Source organism: Procambarus clarkii, chromosome 31 (assembly GCF_040958095.1).
Source record: "Procambarus clarkii isolate CNS0578487 chromosome 31, FALCON_Pclarkii_2.0, whole genome shotgun sequence".
NCBI classification, from domain to species: Eukaryota; Metazoa; Arthropoda; class Malacostraca; order Decapoda; family Cambaridae; genus Procambarus; species Procambarus clarkii.
This window is the reverse complement of record NC_091180.1, coordinates 15,870,143-15,889,287: the sequence shown is the minus strand read 5'-3', so window position 1 is coordinate 15,889,287 and position 19,145 is coordinate 15,870,143. Positions and strand designations below refer to the sequence as shown.

The 19,145-nt window shown below is 37.1% G+C and overlaps 1 protein-coding gene across 2 annotated transcripts in view; it reads right to left on the bottom strand.

Moving 5' to 3' along the window:
• Nucleotides 1–137: 137 nt before the first annotated feature.
• The window catches only part of LOC123758640 (ubiquitin-conjugating enzyme E2 Q2), a 38,613-nt gene continuing 19,605 nt past the window's right edge, over nucleotides 138–19,145 (bottom strand). The window contains exons 5-9 of one of the 2 annotated variants that reach the window (XM_045743162.2): nucleotides 13,518–13,669; nucleotides 12,963–13,067; nucleotides 11,144–11,254; nucleotides 10,861–10,927; nucleotides 138–7,071 (exon numbers count right to left, since the gene is read on the bottom strand). In XM_045743162.2, the coding sequence (XP_045599118.1) occupies nucleotides 7,040–7,071; nucleotides 10,861–10,927; nucleotides 11,144–11,254; nucleotides 12,963–13,067; nucleotides 13,518–13,669 (467 nt within the window). In that variant the 3' untranslated portion in view covers nucleotides 138–7,039. Of the gene's footprint in view, nucleotides 7,072–10,860; nucleotides 10,928–11,143; nucleotides 11,255–12,962; nucleotides 13,071–13,517; nucleotides 13,670–19,145 lie in introns of both variants that reach the window. The other variant, XM_045743161.2, reaches the window with a different exon arrangement.

The following is a 19,145-nucleotide window of genomic DNA, read 5'->3' as shown; positions in this document are numbered from 1 at the left end:
TTAGTGAGAAGATATTTACAAATATTAAAAACTAATATATTCTAGTTTAAATTTCATCACAGTCCTTCCAAATATCGACTGAAGTACACTATATTTTCCATAATCAAAACATCAGAAAGAAATAATAAACTCAAATAATCGTTTCCATTTTTATTTGTAATACTTTCATACATTTCATAATGATAAAACACACTGGATTACGCACTGCACCTCCACCTCGAAGTAGAAACTTCTTTCTGCTCTGGTGGATAGTTCACAATATAGAAAGAAATATCACTGCATTGGAGTTATAACAAGTGGTGTACTTCTCATGAGAGCCTAATGCCAACCCAAGGCTGGCGAATGATCTCTTGATTAGCCACATTTGTCGGAGTGGAGAAAACTGGTACAAAGACCTATCTTATCAAAACAATTTTGAAGAATGATTAAAAGATTACTAGCCTCCACGCCATCCATCAAAACTAACCCGAGAGAAAGTCTTAAAAAAAAACAAAAGAATTTGTTTATGTTTGCAATCATTAGCTGCCTGAATTAAATTGGCAATGACTGCAGATTCCATTTCGTATCGAGTTCAAAATTTTCCAGAACGGTACATCTGAAAATGATGTACAGTTCCGTTACATAGGCTCGTGAAATCAAAATCAATGACATTAGTAAAAATGTAAGGACTTCATACCTGTATTGCAGCATTGTTAACTCTTCACAATGAATGTACTGTATATCAAAGCAAATTTTCCCTACTGTCTTTCCATATATTGAGGAAAGAGAAAACTAGAGTACCACAGCTTGTAATCTCATACCATGCAACAATTGTTTCAACCAAATGTAACCATCAGTATGAAATATAATCCACTGCAACCATCTCTCAAAACTTCAGTAGGGTCATTTCCTTATGAACAAGATGTGCTCAAAACGTGACATATGCAAGACGACAGATCTTTATCTTCGAACTCACACCACTTGCAGAAGCATCCACATGCTAGGTCCCTTCCTGGAAATGGGCTTTTTATATGATTCAACAAAAAATATGAAGCTAATTGTGTGTATATGTATATGTGCATGTATGTATGTGTATATAGATGTATAATGCTATATAATGTGAATGACAATAAATGGACAAATATCTATAACCTTTCACTACAATGTTCACCATACCTCTGGCCTGATTGCCTCCCCACCCATCAAAGTGGAAAATGGGGGTAATGAACATGTTATGTATACATGTGAGCATTTCTATATATATTTATATATATATATGTACCTCAAAATACATATGTACTGTATATTACAGGTTACAGGATACATATATATTTACACAGTACATTCAACAGTGTAACCTCATTACCGTAATCAAGAACTATACAAGAGGAATAAATTGGAAAGACATTGGTTATCGTATTTCTAGTTCTTAAGACCAATTTTAATTCAGAATGTTGAAACCAAACCAGAAAATTAAAATCAATGATTTACGTATCACTGAGCAAGACGATGGGGGGGGGGGGGGGGTGGTTCAGTCGTGTACCATATATGGAACCAGATCGTCCTCACAGATGCAAGTGTTAATTGCATTGCATGCATTTTCAACATTTAAATAATTTTTTCTCTTGATATATAAAATAGCTTTTTTAGAAAGTACTAAAATGCATTAAACTCTACTTACAATGCATTAAAATTACACTATCATTAAAAGGACGCAACTTTTCTGTGAATGCCTTTGTGCCACAGACATCTCGACCACATGCATCTCTCTGGGACAAAAATACAGATACTAATTTTATATGGAAAAACACACAGGTGTGGATACACCTCACCCTACAATTAAGTACCACACACTGTATTCCTTAATCATAAATAGCGACGAAGGATCGGGCAAGGCAATTGCTACCCAACTCCAGCTATTAGTTGCAATAATCGAAAGGAAATGTAAACCATAGGATGAAAATGCAAGGATTCGTCCTATCATTTAGTATACAGCTGTCCTCATTATGAGCAATAACATTTCAGCCTCATCTAACAAACTGAAGTGCACTAATAGAGTAAATCAATACAAGTGCAATTCTGGAGACTGTGCACTCCAAAATGTTTTTTATATTGGACACCACAAATACTCTCAAGTTGACGTCTTGTGTCAACAACTTAATACCTCCTCATTTGTAATGAGGAGGTTTTCAGCAACTTCGCACTTAACACCACGACATAGTGAAGGACATCAAAACAATCACATGCACCAATGGTTGAAAGATGCTCAGTACCCTTGGGAGCTGACAACAGTAATCTACATTCTAGTGAATTCAACTTCGAGCATAATTTATTTGTTTGATAGCCCTCCAATAATCCCGTGGGACGATAGACCTAGTAGCCAACTAGTACCTGATCGAAGGCAGCAATCACCTCGCCCAATCTTTAGTCGCTCTCTATAATTAAGGACTACTTTATCGTAAGGCGAGGTGTATCCACACCTATAAACATCCATATTTTTACATGTAAAATTAGTGTACCTATATCCCTAGTGTCAACGATGTTAGATTGAAGAAACGTAAAAAAAAAAGGGGGGGGGGGAGATCAAGTGATTTTAGTGTTTTTTCACCCTCTAGATGGAAGAAAGTATTTGCACAGAATGGAAAAATAGCCATAAGTAAATCACAATGCTGTTGTGTTTAATTACACGTGTATTAGTGAAAACCTGCTTCCAAAATAAATGTTATACTAATACATGCACACACGAAGCATATACACAGATTAATCACTTAATTAATCTTTGTATATGCTTCATCCCTATTTACATCCCCTATCCTTTCCCCATTTATGCCCTATTTTTCCTTTACAATATACTCCTCACCTTTTTGTTTTATGTACCTGACCTCCCTAATGGAATAAATCCAATACGCCCAGCACTGTCTCATCACTTGAGAATGAACCATGTAGGTTCGAAACGTTGTGTAAATTTATAATGAGCGTGACATCCTGCAGCTAATCATTTCTTTTTCTTCATCTCGTACAACGATGACATTTGGAGAAATCCTCTTCTAATTAAACCAAGATGCAAGAGCACTAGCCAGAAGGATAGGAGCCATAAACAAGAAAATAATCAACATGGAAAATATTACTCATTACTATATTATTACTGCAGAATATATTACTCATTATAAATTTACACAACGTGTATTTTATATATTTATATATATATATATATATATATATATATATATATATATATATATATATATATATATATATATATATATATATATATATATATATATATATCACAGTATATTATATATAATAAGTATATATATATAAAAGTTGTGTGGGGTACCACTTCTGGTGCCAAAGTGGGGACCCTTTTATACATATTAGATTGTGTAAGGATTTAGAGAGAATTGCCAGGAGTGCATTCTGAAAAAAATCAAATAAAAATAAAAATATTGAAGAAAGATGCTAAGTGACTCAGAATAAAGAGGTTGGATCGGGCAGTTTAGGACGACGACTCTTGTCTTCTAAAAGGTACTGTACCTACATAATTCAGCTTTATGTATTGCACCAGTTATTATATTTTTACAATAGAAAATTCTTTGTTTACATATCTGAGTGAAAACATGGAAAAATATATATTCTAGAATTTTCAGTAACAAAAATCTTACCAAGATTTACAAATACCCAGGATTTGAAACATTTAAATGTCTAAATCAGGAATTTTGACATCTGGAAGGAGTCTAGAACAAAAATATTTAGATTTGAGGTTACACTATTTTATATTATATATATATATTTATTATATATATATATATATATATATTTATATATATATATATATTAATATTATACACACATTACATGTATACATAAGCCCACTTATTTACCACTTGTAAGTGTCCATTATAACAACACACCAACGTCTAATTCATAATAACTGACAAAAACAGCAATTATGGATTTTCTGAATTATATTGGAGTAGCTTAATTCCCTCAGGGAACATAGAAGATTTGTTGACAACCATATAAAGGCATAAGAATCTCCATGACATCCAACATGGCTGGATCCTCACGCATGCTACAGTTTTAGACGTGTTCCTTAATACTTCAAATACCGTCAACAATTGAAGCGTTTTCAGAGGGTCTACGTACTACGCCAGCATTCCTCGAGTGACTGCACTACCACACAACTCCTGCCTCTGATACACAACATCAAAGTTGTCTAGGTATTTGCATGCAAGACTTGGGACCACTTTTAATGTTTATTAATAAACATTTTAAAATATCTTAATTAGGAATCATTTTATTATTATTATTATTATTATTATGACCTAACACTTATCCATACTGAATAAAATGGAAGTAATGTCCCACTTCCCCACAGAATGTGGGTTACAAAAATCCTAATCTTTTAAGATGCCAATAAAGGAGATTCCTTTTAAACATTGCAGAAAATGGACATCCTGAAGAGAAGGACACATTTCAGTCTAACTTTATGCTCCCTTCCACACGAGATGACTTCTGTCCAAGAGAGATTGCACCACCAATACACAACTCTGAGGGCAACCCATACACATTTGGTGTACAAAAATGACAGCCTTGCATTGACCAATCCTGGCTAAAACTATAAATACATCTGCTATTCAATGGATTTAAAAAATATAATTTACACTACTGTATGGACATTCTTTTTTTCTGAAGGTAGGGAAAACAAGCGACAAAATAATTAATACTAACAATTTGGTAGCAATTGAGATGAAAACCTTGGGTATTTTTAAGTCGGTGCAGTGATTTCGACCAAGCAGATGGATGTCATTCAGAATTGATAGCATTTGTATATGTTAAAAATCATGTAACTGGTCAGGGGAGAGGGGGGAGGGAAATTATAAAATAAATTGTTATAACTCTGAAATCTCATGTCTTCATTATATGTTGAAGCATCATACTGATGTTAATTACTTTTTACCTTATTCATACTTCTGTAACTTTAGGTAATACCACAGAGGTGTCCTATTCTCAGTTACTGATGCAGAGAAGTATTAAACAGTAAACCAAACTTGAAAATGATGGCACGCTTCACCAATTTGAATTAAACAATAATTATTTTGATGCCTTTTAACAAAATTGCAAATTTAAATGGGTGCTTGCAAACTTTTTTTACTTTGCTTTTTAAACATGAAAAAATTTAAACAAATCTTTGAACTTTTTAAAATTACTTGCTTAAACAGTAGTCATTGGTTTGATAATCTCTCTCTCTCTCCCACAATTACCACCCAATCCTGGCACTCTTTCTACCACCCAAGAGACACTGTATAATATACAACAGTCTTGTCCGTGGTTACTGCGAAATCCTCAAAGTTCATTGAAACACGTCACAAGATGAGCTTCGGCGAGTTCATTCTTCCGAGCTAAGAACGCAGCTAACCCGAGACTACCGAACGTCGTGCACAGCAACATTACTACTAATGAACATCAGATGAGAATCGCAATGATTTTTCTCACACAGGCCATCAGGAAAGAGGACCTTCACTCTGAGATGACTACTAGCCAGAAAACTTGTGTACACACACACATATAACCCTATCTTGGCAGTATTTATAATTTTCTATACAGTATGCACAAATGAAAAAAAATTGTAAATCATGGTAATGATCATTTATTGCCACATCTTGGCTACAGCTTACTACCTACAGTATAATCTTTTCTATAATACACACAGTCAAAACAGAACAAGAACATGAGAACAAAAGTTTCAGCCAAACAAAAAATACAGCCAAAATATGGTTACAAGGTTATACCAAGTTGGTCTGTTTGATAGAACACATCTTGAAGTGAAGGTCCAACCTGTCCTGGCACAGTTTGCATCACTGATTACCTAACTTGTCTTCAGTAAGAGAGATCCAATTCTAGAGCACCTCCTCCTTACAGCTACTTTATCAGTGCAGTTGATGCTTCTCACCCTTCCCAAGACAACAGCCGTGACTGACGTGTCAAGAGCTAGATCTCACTCCCCGCAGATATAGTTAAGCAAGCATAGTTAATTCGGTTCTCGAGCACCTCTGATAAGTCGTCTTTTTGACCAATCTCCACAGCTCTAATTTCCAATGATCCTACCCAAAGAAGACAACTAAATGAAGACTGATATATTACACAAATTAATGTTATTGATATTAAAAAGTCCCATTGTCACGAGATAGTTACAAATGACGAAGACCAAATGTAATGATAAAATGGCTGTCGCAAATATTCATGAATGATATATGAAAGAAAATGGACAAACTATTTTAAAATTACATGAATTGTAAAACACTCTTACATTCGCACCTAACACTAGTACTAGCAACAAACTTACCAGAAAGACGTTAAACTCAAGCTTGCTCTAGTGTTCACAACAGCTTTAAACACAAACTCACTCTGCCAGAACCATTTTCAAGTAGTTATGCAATATGGTTGTAAATGTCAAACATATAAATGGATCATTAAATGAATGAAATAAGCAAAAAATTCTATTTATCACAGACCAACCACAAATTTTCCCATTTAAAAACATAACTATACTAAATGTCCTTGGTCAAGAGGTAACTAGCAAACACTAGTCCATAGGTGGTACCATGCTTCATAGATGCCATTAAGTGTAATGTGAAAGCCACAGGCATAAGGTAGGTGGTTTATAATGAACCTGCATGCCCCTAAGGCTCAGCTGCTGGACCTAACAAAGTTCTCAATTGCCAAATATTCTTGGAAAAATATAGGTAAGCATGGCTCACCAAGAAAAATTGACTGAAAATTATTTCCGATGCCCATTCTCTTAATCCTTCAATCCACGCCAGTACGAACTTCACACTATGTCGATCTTGCCACACTGCACAATGAGAAAAAGCTTCAGCTTCAAGGTGTTGATGCGGAGATGAGTTACCATGAGGAAGTGGAGATGAAGTCGAGAAGAGGTGGAGGTGGTGGAAGAGACTGCACAAGCAGCCGGTGGGAAGGAGGGACTGGGAGCTGGGAATGGGGTGAGGGGGTACGGGGGAGGGGGGGGACACCAGTTGCTGTAACACCTCCCTTACCCATCCTCTTTCGGTGGTGTGAACCATCCTGCAAAATATTCAAATATTGAAATCAACTCTTAACATAGCAATACAGGATGATTACAGCTACATATTATAGAAGCATTTCCCTGTAAACATATAACATTTACTTAGTTCTTTAACCAATATTTCTATTACAGTACCCTGCATTGTCTATTGTGTATATGTTACCAGGTTTGCTGACATTACCACACTGATAACTTTCAGAGATCTAACTCTTCCCAGGAATAATAAATTATATCAATTTTAAATACTGTATGGTGTTGTGGAATTTCAAGAAGATGCCAACCAAGGCACAGAACTGAAAACCAAATAATACAAAATTGAACCAATGAAATTTGCAGCCAGCATAATCAATCATCTGGTTCATATGAATATCAAGCATAAATAAAAATTGGAGATAAAAATGCTTTGCAGAAGTTTAAGAAAACTGACATCACACACAGTCTACAGTGAATCCTTACTGTAATGAACTGCACTAATGAATTCCTCGATGATCCAAACAGATTGTGCTCATTGCAAATTGTTCAGTGGAACATATAAATGTTCAAATAAATGAGGGTTGTTCATCCAAGCCATTGCTAAGGACAGCCTCAGGATGGGACAGAATCATCATCGTCTATGCTCCCTTAATTATACAGATATCATTGTGAGATGATAACAATATGCAAACTTAAAATAATTATGTTTGCAAGTCAAGAATCACTGTTCAAACACCATTGCTGGTTATATTTTTTAGTTCCTTTTGCAGTGGTAGATGGTTAGAGCAAATGGAGGTGGAGGCCAAAACCATCAGTAGTTTCAAAGTATCATGTGACGAGTACCAGGAAGGCCGGACACCACAAGCATAGCTCTCATTCTGTAACTACTTAAATAATTACTTTGCCTAGTCAATGATGTATTGGTAATTAACCCATTAGCTGCACTGTAATTGACTTTTTTTATCAACACGATATCTTACTGCAGTAATCATTGTGCTGAAGACTGTAATAAAAATGTGGAGGCATTTCCATTTAACTGACAATAGACGAGACATGGGTGTGGAGTGAGCCACTGGCACGACAAAGCACAGCAGGTCGACTGCCAGGCATCAGGGTTGAGGGAGGGTGGGAGTCTCTCTCCTTCACCAGTTTGGTGAGAAAGTTCATCTTTTTGCATGTTTAGTTTCAACAATGGGTGTATTTATGCAATTTTGACACCAAAATGTTCAGTAATGATAGAGCCATCATATGCAATGGTCAAAACAAAGAAGGCATAATAAATTAGCTTTCTGTAATTCTTTATATCATGACTAGTTAAGTTTGTGTAAATCCAGGTCATTACAAAACTGTGCCCACCAAAATTTTCATAGTTATGCAACCCACCCTCTTACAAATAACGTCACTTTTTGCTTGTATGTGCTAGGCCAAAAATTCCCGTACTAGAAAATTAAAATTTATTTTCCAAATGAAATGGACCCAAAACAGCAAGTTTTGGGTCCTTTGGTAGGTTAGGAGAGCAGCAAGTTCTTCTAAGGTTTCAAAACATCATGAAAGCTGAATTTAAAGTGTCCTCTCCTAACCTGACAGACTAAGCTAGAGGAGCCAGGCCAGAAAACAGGACAGTACGTCACTTTCGCGAGCTGCTTCCATTTTCTAGTACGGCGATTTTTAGTCTTAGTGCGGATACGAGCGAAAAGCGACTTTCTTTGTAAGAGAACGGGTTGACTGATATGGAATTCTTCACCAATGACTGCTCTATCATACACCATGGTCAAAATGGCACAATAAATCAATTGTAATTTTTCTTTAATATAAACTTCAAGAAAGATTGGTTATGATAGATTTGTACTTACCTAAATGCACTTCAGGGTTATCGACCCTTTCACTGCACACCACATCTGGGGGACAGTGTAGCTAATTGTCTGCAAACTGCACATCCCTTCCAGTGATGTATTAGGGTACAGCATAGATTTAAAACTCCTGTGGGTACAAGGGCTCACAATGGCTCTCTCAAACCGCTAGTAAACAGATGCCATTTTGAAGAAAAATAGTGGACACCATTCCTAAGTGTAAGGCATCAATACCGAGTGAGCAACCAAGGGTGGTACATGCATCATGAGCTAACAGCACCACTGTTCAGCCTGTGTCCACAGCATCACTTAAAAATTACGAAATATATAAGTAACCGATTATTTTGTAATGAAGTGTCATTGGAGATTTGACTGTGATGAAGACTATGTACAATGTTTAAATACCAGTGAACACAATTCTGTTTATGATGCTCACAGCACTGCCATTATTTGGTGCATCTACACAACATGAAACTATCTCATGCTCCTTTAGAAAATGAATTTGAGAAAATATATTCTTATCCAGAATTTAGTGACCAGGATTCTTATTATAGCAGCATTGTTACCTACTGTTAGTGATAGGCATAATGTACTGGAGGCCTTATGCCAAGACTGGTGACGACTAGTGTGTTGACACTGTCCATAATGTTATTTATATCAGAGAACGTTCAGTGATGAATGCCACTATTAATGTTTTTAGAAATCCCAAAAAGATCATTTACTTCCAACAATGCTGTTCACTTACATTTAAAATTTTTCTTAACAAAAAAATTGAATTATTATTTTGAATAAAATATTTCAATAAAACAGTAATGAAACGCCATTTTTTGGGCGAGACCCGGAGATTCCCCAGCAACCCTCCCTCCCTCCGGTTGGCATTTTTTTGCGTGTTTTTGATGTCCAGCCTCAGAACCGAGGTTTTGGATAACCGGCGCGGGGGGTCTGGGGATCCCCCCCCCCTTCTCCCTCCCGGGGAGGGGGAAGCTGTGCAGACAGTGGTGCAGTGACGTGGTGACATCATGCTCGTTTTTGTTTGGGGAGTTCTGTCCACTAGTTCGGCTTTTAGTCACAATTTCTTAACCAGAATAGAGGTTTGTTTTGGGGTGCTTAACTTTCTGGGTGCCTGACCCAGTCGATGGCAGATATAGAATGCTTCCAACCACACGGGGGTTTCTATAGGCCATTGCTCCTCGTGCCTCTCTGAGGAGGCCAGGTTCTGGCTCGTGGTCTCCCGTAGGCCCATGAACTCATTTCACACTGACTGATGTCAAAGTCTAATACTAGCAATATCAGCCTGGATAGCTCCGGGGAGCCGGTGGAGCTCCCCCAGAAAATGTATCATTAAAAGAATATTGTATTAAGATACAGGGTTACCACTAAATCTTGTCTTAAGAATATAAAAATCTTGTACTGTAATATGATATTAGTCTGTATTAAATCAATACTGAATTAGTTTGAAGTATTCTAGCTATTCTATTCTAGCTACAAGCACACAACTTATCAACATCAACATCTTAAGATTCTACAAAATACACAAAGAACAGACATCCTTTTTGTAAGAAGTACATGTAGCTTACTACTTTGTTCTTATATTTCTAATTCCAACCTGTTGTCTGCTGGGAAGCTAGAGCATAGCAGGCATGGATAATGGTTCTCTGCCCTCATGTAAACATTTACTCTACTGTTCCTAAGACATGAAGGGAAAGAACCAGGAATACAAACCAAAAGAACTAAGAACACGAAGGGAAAGAACCAAGGACACGAAGGAGGAAAGAACCAAGAACAAAGGTAGCCCATTCTTCAACTCTACATCGCTCCACTGAATATTAACCTTAAGCAAGCCCTTAAGTACACTTCACTACAAGTAAACAAAAAAAAATTACTCAAGATTAACTTAATTCTAGAATTTACTGAACACCAAAGTGATCTTACAAATAACTAAATAAATCATAATAAATAACTCACCATTTTTTTCATGAATCTGTACAAGTGATTTGAATGACTGTTGTGCCCGGGCCAAACTGTACTGACCCTACAAAAAAAGAGAAGCACCATTTGATATAAAAAAACATCAATTATAATTTATTCCGTAATAGGTTAATTGTGCAAAATACAAATATCATGTAATGCAGAAATTCAAGATAATTTTGCATAAGCCGATGCAAATGGGACATTCATTATTGTACAAATTTTTAATGAAAAATAAACCAGTTGAAAAATGTTTAAAATGATAGTATTGTTAACTTACACTAACTTTGCCAGCCTTGTTTGCCCCAAACTGGATTCTTGCTTTTCCCTTAACCAATGTTGCTGCAATTTGCATTATCACAGCTTCTATTGTGTACGCAGAACTCCACCCCTACGAGAAAATCATTAAATCATCATTGCATCATTCACTTTCATGGGGTGGGAAGGCCTCAAGCAACCTCCTCTAATATAGCCATTATATGATTGCAAAGCAAAAAAAAATCAACTTCACAAATGTCACATTTTAAAATAAAAAAAAAAATTAGCATTGAATGCAATGAAATGCAATTTTCTGGGTAAAACCCGGAGCTCACCAGAGTTATCCAGCTGATATGTATATTATTAAACTTTGCCATCAGTGTGAATAGAGTTCTAGGCCTACCAGGGACCACGAGCCAGAACCTGGCCCCCTCAGAGAGGCACGAGGAGCAATGGCCTATAGAAATGCACGTGTGGCGCATTCTATGTCTGTCATCGACTGAGCCGGGCATCCAGAAAGGTAGGCACCCCAAAACAAATCTGGTTAAAACTACTACTGAAAGCTAACAAGTAAAACAGAACTCTCCAATTGAAAACAGAGCAAACGAGAATGACATCACTTGTCATGCCACTTGTCTGCAGCTCCCCCACCCCCCTCCCGCCAAAGACCCATCGTGCTGGCTATCCACCTGTCAGTTCGAGGCTAGATGTTAAAACATGCGAAAAAAAACCCGACTGGGGGAATGGATTATTACATTCAGTGCTGGTCATGAATGGGAGCCAAAGGGGCTGGGAGCCCCTTTGGGTACCAGGAGCTTTTTTGTCGTTGGCTACACAAAGCCAATGACAAAAGAGGGACAAACCTGGAAGGCAGAAAACATGTGCCTATAACCCAAAAGCAAGACAACAGGCAACACCGTAAGGACTCCGCGGACGACCCGAACCCCAGAACAGGGACGAGGGGAACCCCGGGCAACCCAAAGTACATCCAGGGCCACATAAAAAGCAACATGCAGGCAATGGCTGAAAGCCACAACCGGACAAGAAGACTTGTGTTAGATAACCCCAAGGGTGGTACTTACAGGGCACTCAGGGAAGGGAACCCTAAGCACATACAGCCCGAGTACCTGTGAATGTTATTCCCGGCTCGCACGCCACCGTAATAGTAGTACTGGACACAAGGCCCAGCACAACAAACACAGAATCAGGAACTGGAGCCACACGAACGAGCTACAATCACATCAGCCAAGAACTGTCGGGTGGATAGCCGGCGCGATTGGTCTGGGGCTCACCCTTCCCCCTCCTGGGAAGGGGGGAGCTGTGCAGACAAGCGATGCAGCAAGTGTGATATCATGCTCGTTTGCTAGTTTTTCAATTGGCGAGTTCTGTTTACTTGTTAGCTTTCAATAGTAGTTTTAACCAGATTAGGAGTTTGTTTTTGGGGCACCTACCTTTCTGGGTGTCTGGGCACCCGGCCCGGTTGATGGCTGACATAGAATGATCCACACACACGTGCATTTCTATAGGCCATTGCTCCTCGTGCCTCTCTGAGTGGGACAGGTCCTGACTCATAGGTAGGCCTAGACCTCGATTCACACTGACTGATGCCAAAGTCTAATAATATACATATCAGCCTGGATAGCTCCGGGGAGCCGAAGGGGCTCCACCCAGAAAGATACAATTTTGGATGTTTAAGGCAACTACAAAAATACACATACATCTTCATTCTCCACAAAAAAAATTTGGTTCTGAAAAACTGTCTGGAATGTTTAGTTACAGTAAGAATAACACTAACCTAACTATTTCTTCTGCAAATATCAATGGTATTAGAACCTAGTTACCTGTTTAGTGAGTAGTTCCATACAGATGGCACCTCCAACCAGCACGTATCCCCCGCTGATGACTGGATGGACAACGCGAACAAATGGTGGCTCGAAGGGGTACATCTCCTGAATCATGACAAATACTATCCTACAATTTCATGTATATACAGCCACAACCTTAACAAGAATGCACTAATGTGCATTCTTATTAAATGCAGCCATGATCAAAAGATTGCACTTGACTGTAAATAATACCATTGAGTCAATTATTTGCATTCCTCCTGTTTCAACCTTTATGTCAATATTTCACATAAGGAAGATACAGAACATAATTTTCATGGATAAGACTGAAATTAATTAAATGCTAAGAGTTTAAGCCTTCAGGACAAGTGAGGAGCCAACCTGTACTTGAGTAACACTCCTGGCACACTATGGCACAAATGATTGGCATCAATGGCTGGCATGCTATGGCACAAGTATTTGGCGTCACAAACATTCCTCTCACTACTATGAAATTGCAAGGTAACACGTTCCCAGAGGATAATCTTGTAAGCAATAATGTCACTGACATACCTTGAAGTGGAAATTGAAGAGAATATGATCTGTTCCTTCTTTCTCCTTGAGCAGCACCATGTCATTGTGGAGCGGCGAGTCCGAGTCCACAATCAGAAGCTTCACGTTCCACTCGTATAGACTGTCATTTACTAATTCCACACTGTACACTCCTGTATCAATCCAAGTGATACCAAGTTGTGAAGAAATATATTAAATTAGTATCAAGGAATTAAAGTATAATACTATATTTCTTCTAATTTCACATAATTTTTCAGTAAGCAGGTACAGCAAAGAAAACTTTAAAATCACAGTACAAAGAGCGACAGTAATGTGTGTGTTACATAACTGAATATACATATAGTATGCAGAAAATCCACAGAGAAATGGAAAAGGAAGATGAACGTTTCGGCCGATCAAGGCCGTTGTCAACACCAGACTGACCTTGATCGGCTGAAACATTCGTCTTCCTTTTCTATTTCCCTGTGGATTTTCCGCATACAAATGATCAGTGTTTCGTGATCATCAATTGCATACATATACTATATTAAATATTTAGCAGTTATTTGTAATATAACTACATAATAAACCATTTCATTTACTGTAGTCACAATTCAACTTTTGGAAAGCCAGAAGATTCTTAATACCTTATCATGGCCAACTCGACACACCACTTGAAACACACTTTCCAAGCCACCAATGGAAAAAAAAAATCATCAAAACGTCAATAAGTCACTTGAGAAACTTTCAGATACAGTGGAACCTTGGTTTTCGAATGCCCGCTATCAAATTTTTCGGTTCTCGAGCTCAATTTATTTGAAAAATTTGATGATGTACTTGAGGTTTGCCTTAGTGTTCAAGATTGTTGATACATGTATGAGCCGACTGAGCACGTGGCACGCCTCAGTTTACCAGGGTCTCCCACCTAGTGACTACCACGCTTGAATTCTTTTGTTTTTGTGCTTTTTTGTTTCTGAACATAAAACTTATTATATATTATACCATGGGTTCCAAGACAGTCAGTGGTAATGTTCAACCTAAGAAAATAGTTGGGAGGACGACGAAAGAGGAAAAACAATAGATCATTCATAGTGAGAATGTGATGTCTCACTACAGACAAGTGTTAAAACATAGGGAAAAACAAGTGTCTTTAGACAAATTCTTAGTAAGACAAGCAAGCAGTGAGCCACAACCAGGTCCTAGTGGTATGCCTGCAAAACATGAGAGAGACGAGTACCCCAGAAATGTCATCAATGCTGTTATGATGGAAGGGGACTTCCCTTCCAAACACTAACACCTCTTTACCTCCCCCCTTCCTCACTGTCTTCCATATACCAACAAGAGTCCTCAATAATGGTAAGATATACTTGTACATACTGTAGTACAAAATATAAATAGTAGTACATATAAAATGTACTTTTAAGTTAATATTTTTGGAGAAGTGGAATGGATTAATTCACTTACATTACAGTATTTATGGACAAATTAGTTTCAGTTTTAGAATTTTCGGTTTTTGAACCATCTCTGGGAATGGATTAAATTAAATAACGGAGGTACCACTGAACTTAAACATTCAGATAAATTAGCTTTAAGAGTACATTTTTATGAAAAATGGGTTGAAAATTATATCTTAAATGACATTCAAAAAGAAACACACACAGTAATCTCAAATACCTTTATTATTATTATTTTCAACTTTCATATTACCTTTATTAAATTCTTTATGCAAGGAGTTGCTTGTCAATTATTAAATTATTTTTTTTCATTACGTCATTAATATTTTTTTTTGTGATAACATTCTCTGCTTTTTACATTTGAAAATCAGTGCTTGACCTTTAACAACTTAAGAGGAATCCAGCAATGCATAGATACAAAGAGGATTCCCAGATGACACAGGAACATAGTGACACAACCAAAGAAGGTTTCTCACGCGACACACAGAACAGAGGTTTCCCCCGGTGACACTGGTACAAAGATTATTTCCTGGTGACAGGAACAAATGTTTTACTAATTTCATGTTTTACTAATTTTACTTTGTTTCGTGCCTGGTGGCATGAAACGAGTCTTTTCAGCATTGCACAGGAACAAAGGGTACCCACTGGAGACATGCAGGAACAAATAAGATTTTCCAGCGACAAAAATGAAGAGGAATATTCCGGCAATGCACAGGAACAGAGCACTCTGTGACGAGACAGGAACAGAGAACACTGCAACAACACAGGAACAGAGGATTCTGCGACGACACAGGAACAGAGGATTCTGCTACGACACAGGAACAGAGGATTCTGCTACGACACACAGGAACAAAGAGGATTCGCCAGCAGTGCACAAGAACAATGGAAGATTCTATGCTGATGTGCAGATGAAAGGTTTACTAGTGACACCACCACCACAACAAACAGGCTGCACATTTACAAGACTGTTCAGTGAAAATATTGATACCAATCAAGTTGTCCCACAGTATGTAGCTATTTTATCACCATTGTGAATAATTCAATCCAGCTCCAAAAGGGGTAAGGTTGCTGGTAGTTTGTTATTCTTGCTACCTTAACATTTTGAAGGCAAATAAATAATATATTTAGAAACCAAACGGTAAGAATTGAATAGTTCGACTACAAAATAACACAGAATCTAGTTTGTAGATATAATACTTACAGAAATACAGTATTGAACAGCTGAGAAACTGTTCCAACTGACCTCAATGCAAGTCATTAACCTGGCAATTTATCATCCAAGTGTTAAGGAATTTCACCAGAATAAATATGCATGTAATGTGTATTTTACCTACATTCCTTTCATTTCTATGTATGTACTAATAATGTTTGAATGGATTAATTGTGACTGACCTCCCTCCTCTCACAACTGTCATTCTAAAGGATCGAGTGTTTTTAAGGGGGATTACACAGCATCTCGAACTCTATTAAAATATTCTTTTACAGTATAATTCAGTCAGGTCACCTGCTCTTTAAGGAAGTATAGTCAATATCCAGAACTGTGATAATGAACACACACTCCAACAGCACGCAACATGACAATGGATATTAGCAATGAATATATAACACCTTTATAGATATTCAACTTAAAACTCTGGTCATATTACATATAAAATACTAAACAACTATGGGCAAATAAAGACTGCAGATGAACTTTTAATTTCAAAGTTAATACATCTACACACACAAGGTCCTTCCTTAGCCTAATCTAGTGATTCCCAACCAGGGTTCTGTGTTTGCAAAAGCATGCCCACCCTATCCCCAAAAAATAAGTTTAACTTGCCACTAATGTAACTGAGTAAGCAAATTTAAAATTATTTTTAGTCATAATATAACCCATTAATAAAACAATGAAGCATTTTGAAAAGTTTTGCTTGGTTGGACATTCACACGAGTTTTTCTCACGACAACAGAGCAATACATCGGACAACCAATGTGAAGCCTTTCGGCCAGATTTCCTTGAAAGCTCAACAAGTACTTTCCTTCTTTGTTATCAGAAGTGTGCGATTGTGTAAAATTGCAGACCATCAAAGCAAAACTATCCGAAAATTTACTCAGCCTGCAAAAAGAAGAATTGAACTGATGTGTGATCATCGCACACTGAAAAAATGTAATTTAATGAACTATCATTAGATGTGTTTTGGATATCAGTGAAAACAGTTTCCTGTTATTTCCCAGAAAACAATAAACATGCTATTACAATTGAATAATAGCATGCTATTACAATTAATAGCATGCAATAAACATGCTATTACAATTGAATGCTATTACAATTACAATCGACTTGAGAATGGTCCAGGACGGACCGAAACGTCGTCGTCCCTTCAATTTCTAGTGTGTGGTCTGGTCAACATACTTCAGCCACGTTATTGTGACTCATCGCCTGCATGCTATTACAATTCTCAACGTTGTACTTGCTAACAAGCATTTCCATGTTTAACAAATATATAACCACACAGTAAGAATGATTTCTGGGAAAGACCATCTTTGTGGTGCCTATCATAGATGTGTTAAAAAAAAAAGTAAGTTCAAGCTTCATATTACAATAGGAAAAATAGAATCAATGTTATTCACTTGAAATTACTGTACTTTCAATTATAAATGTATTATATATATTTATTATTGTATATTATTATTGTATATTATTATTGTATATTATTATACATTTATTATTATGTATTTATATACATAATTATATTGACAATAGCAAAATGTGTGCTGAACTAGTAAGTTGGGTGTAAAGTGAACATGTTTATCATTATCAGTAATTAGTAAATAATGTAGAAATAGGCAATAAATACCCTTGTAATGTTATTAAAAAATTAGGAATTATTACTTAACCCTAATGCAACAGGCCTAATGCACCTCACCTCTGCACCGGGCCCTCATTCTTGGAACTCCATATTCATCAAGAACTGTAAAAAAACGCTATCGCAGGCCCTTCACATTCTCTGCAGACAAAGGCCAGATACTAGATACCTTGACCTACTAACAGCAGCAGAGATAGCACCACTCCATAAAGGAGGAAATAAAGCAAGAGGCAAAAAATTACAGACTGACAGCACTAACATCGCACATCATAAAAATCTTTTGAGTGCGCGCTAAAAAGTAAGATCACAAAATACATGGAATCACAGCATCTCCATAACCCCGGACAACATGGTTTCAGAACAGGGCGCTCTTGCCTGTCGCAGTTGCTGGACCATTATGACATGGCATTTGATTCCATGGAAGACGAACAAAACGCTGATGTAATTTACACATTTCGCAAAAGCCTTCGACAAATACGACCATGGTGTTATTACACATAAGACGCATTTAAAAAGAATTACCGGAAAAATAGGCAAACTGATTTACAATTTCCTGACTAATAGAACCCAATGTGTAATAGTCAACAAAACAAAATCCAGTCCATCAACCATGAAGAGCTCAGTCCCCCAGGGTACTGTGCTGGCTCCAGTACTTTTTCTCATCCGCATATCGGACATAGACAAGGACACAATCTATAGTACTGTGTCATCCTTTGCAGATGACACTAGGATTTTCATGAGAGTAGACAACTTAGAGGACACAGCAAACCTCCAATCAGATGTAAATCGTCTTTCTATGGGCTACAGAAAATCATATGGTGTTTAACAAAGATAAGTTCCAGCTCATGCGCTACGGAAAAAATGAAAATATAAAAACGGAAACTCAGTCAAATCATAATTTACTGTATATAAGGAGTTCTTCAAAACAAAACATAGTGTCATCTCTCAATCATATAAGCCACTTCTGGGACATGTGGAATAAGTTATGATGTCTCCTTCGTAACATTCTGCCCTTAAAGTCGTGCAAGAACCATTTCCACCACAAATAACTGGCAGGAAACATTTTGTCTGCCAGCATGTACAGCTATTTTACTATGTGAAGAACCATCCTTGATTTTCTGTCTTTAAATTAACATCCTTAAATTGCAATGGAAAGAGAAGAGTTCTATGTGGCTGTCACATTCTTTCAGCATGTTATATCATGTAGGTAAGCTTATGACATGGGGAGGAATCAAAGTTAATTTTAGTTTGTTGAAAGCTGGAAAAATTGCACAATGAACAAAATGCTCAATGTTGAGATGCATTGACATTCTTCTGCCCGATTACCTGCAGAGGACTCGTTTGTT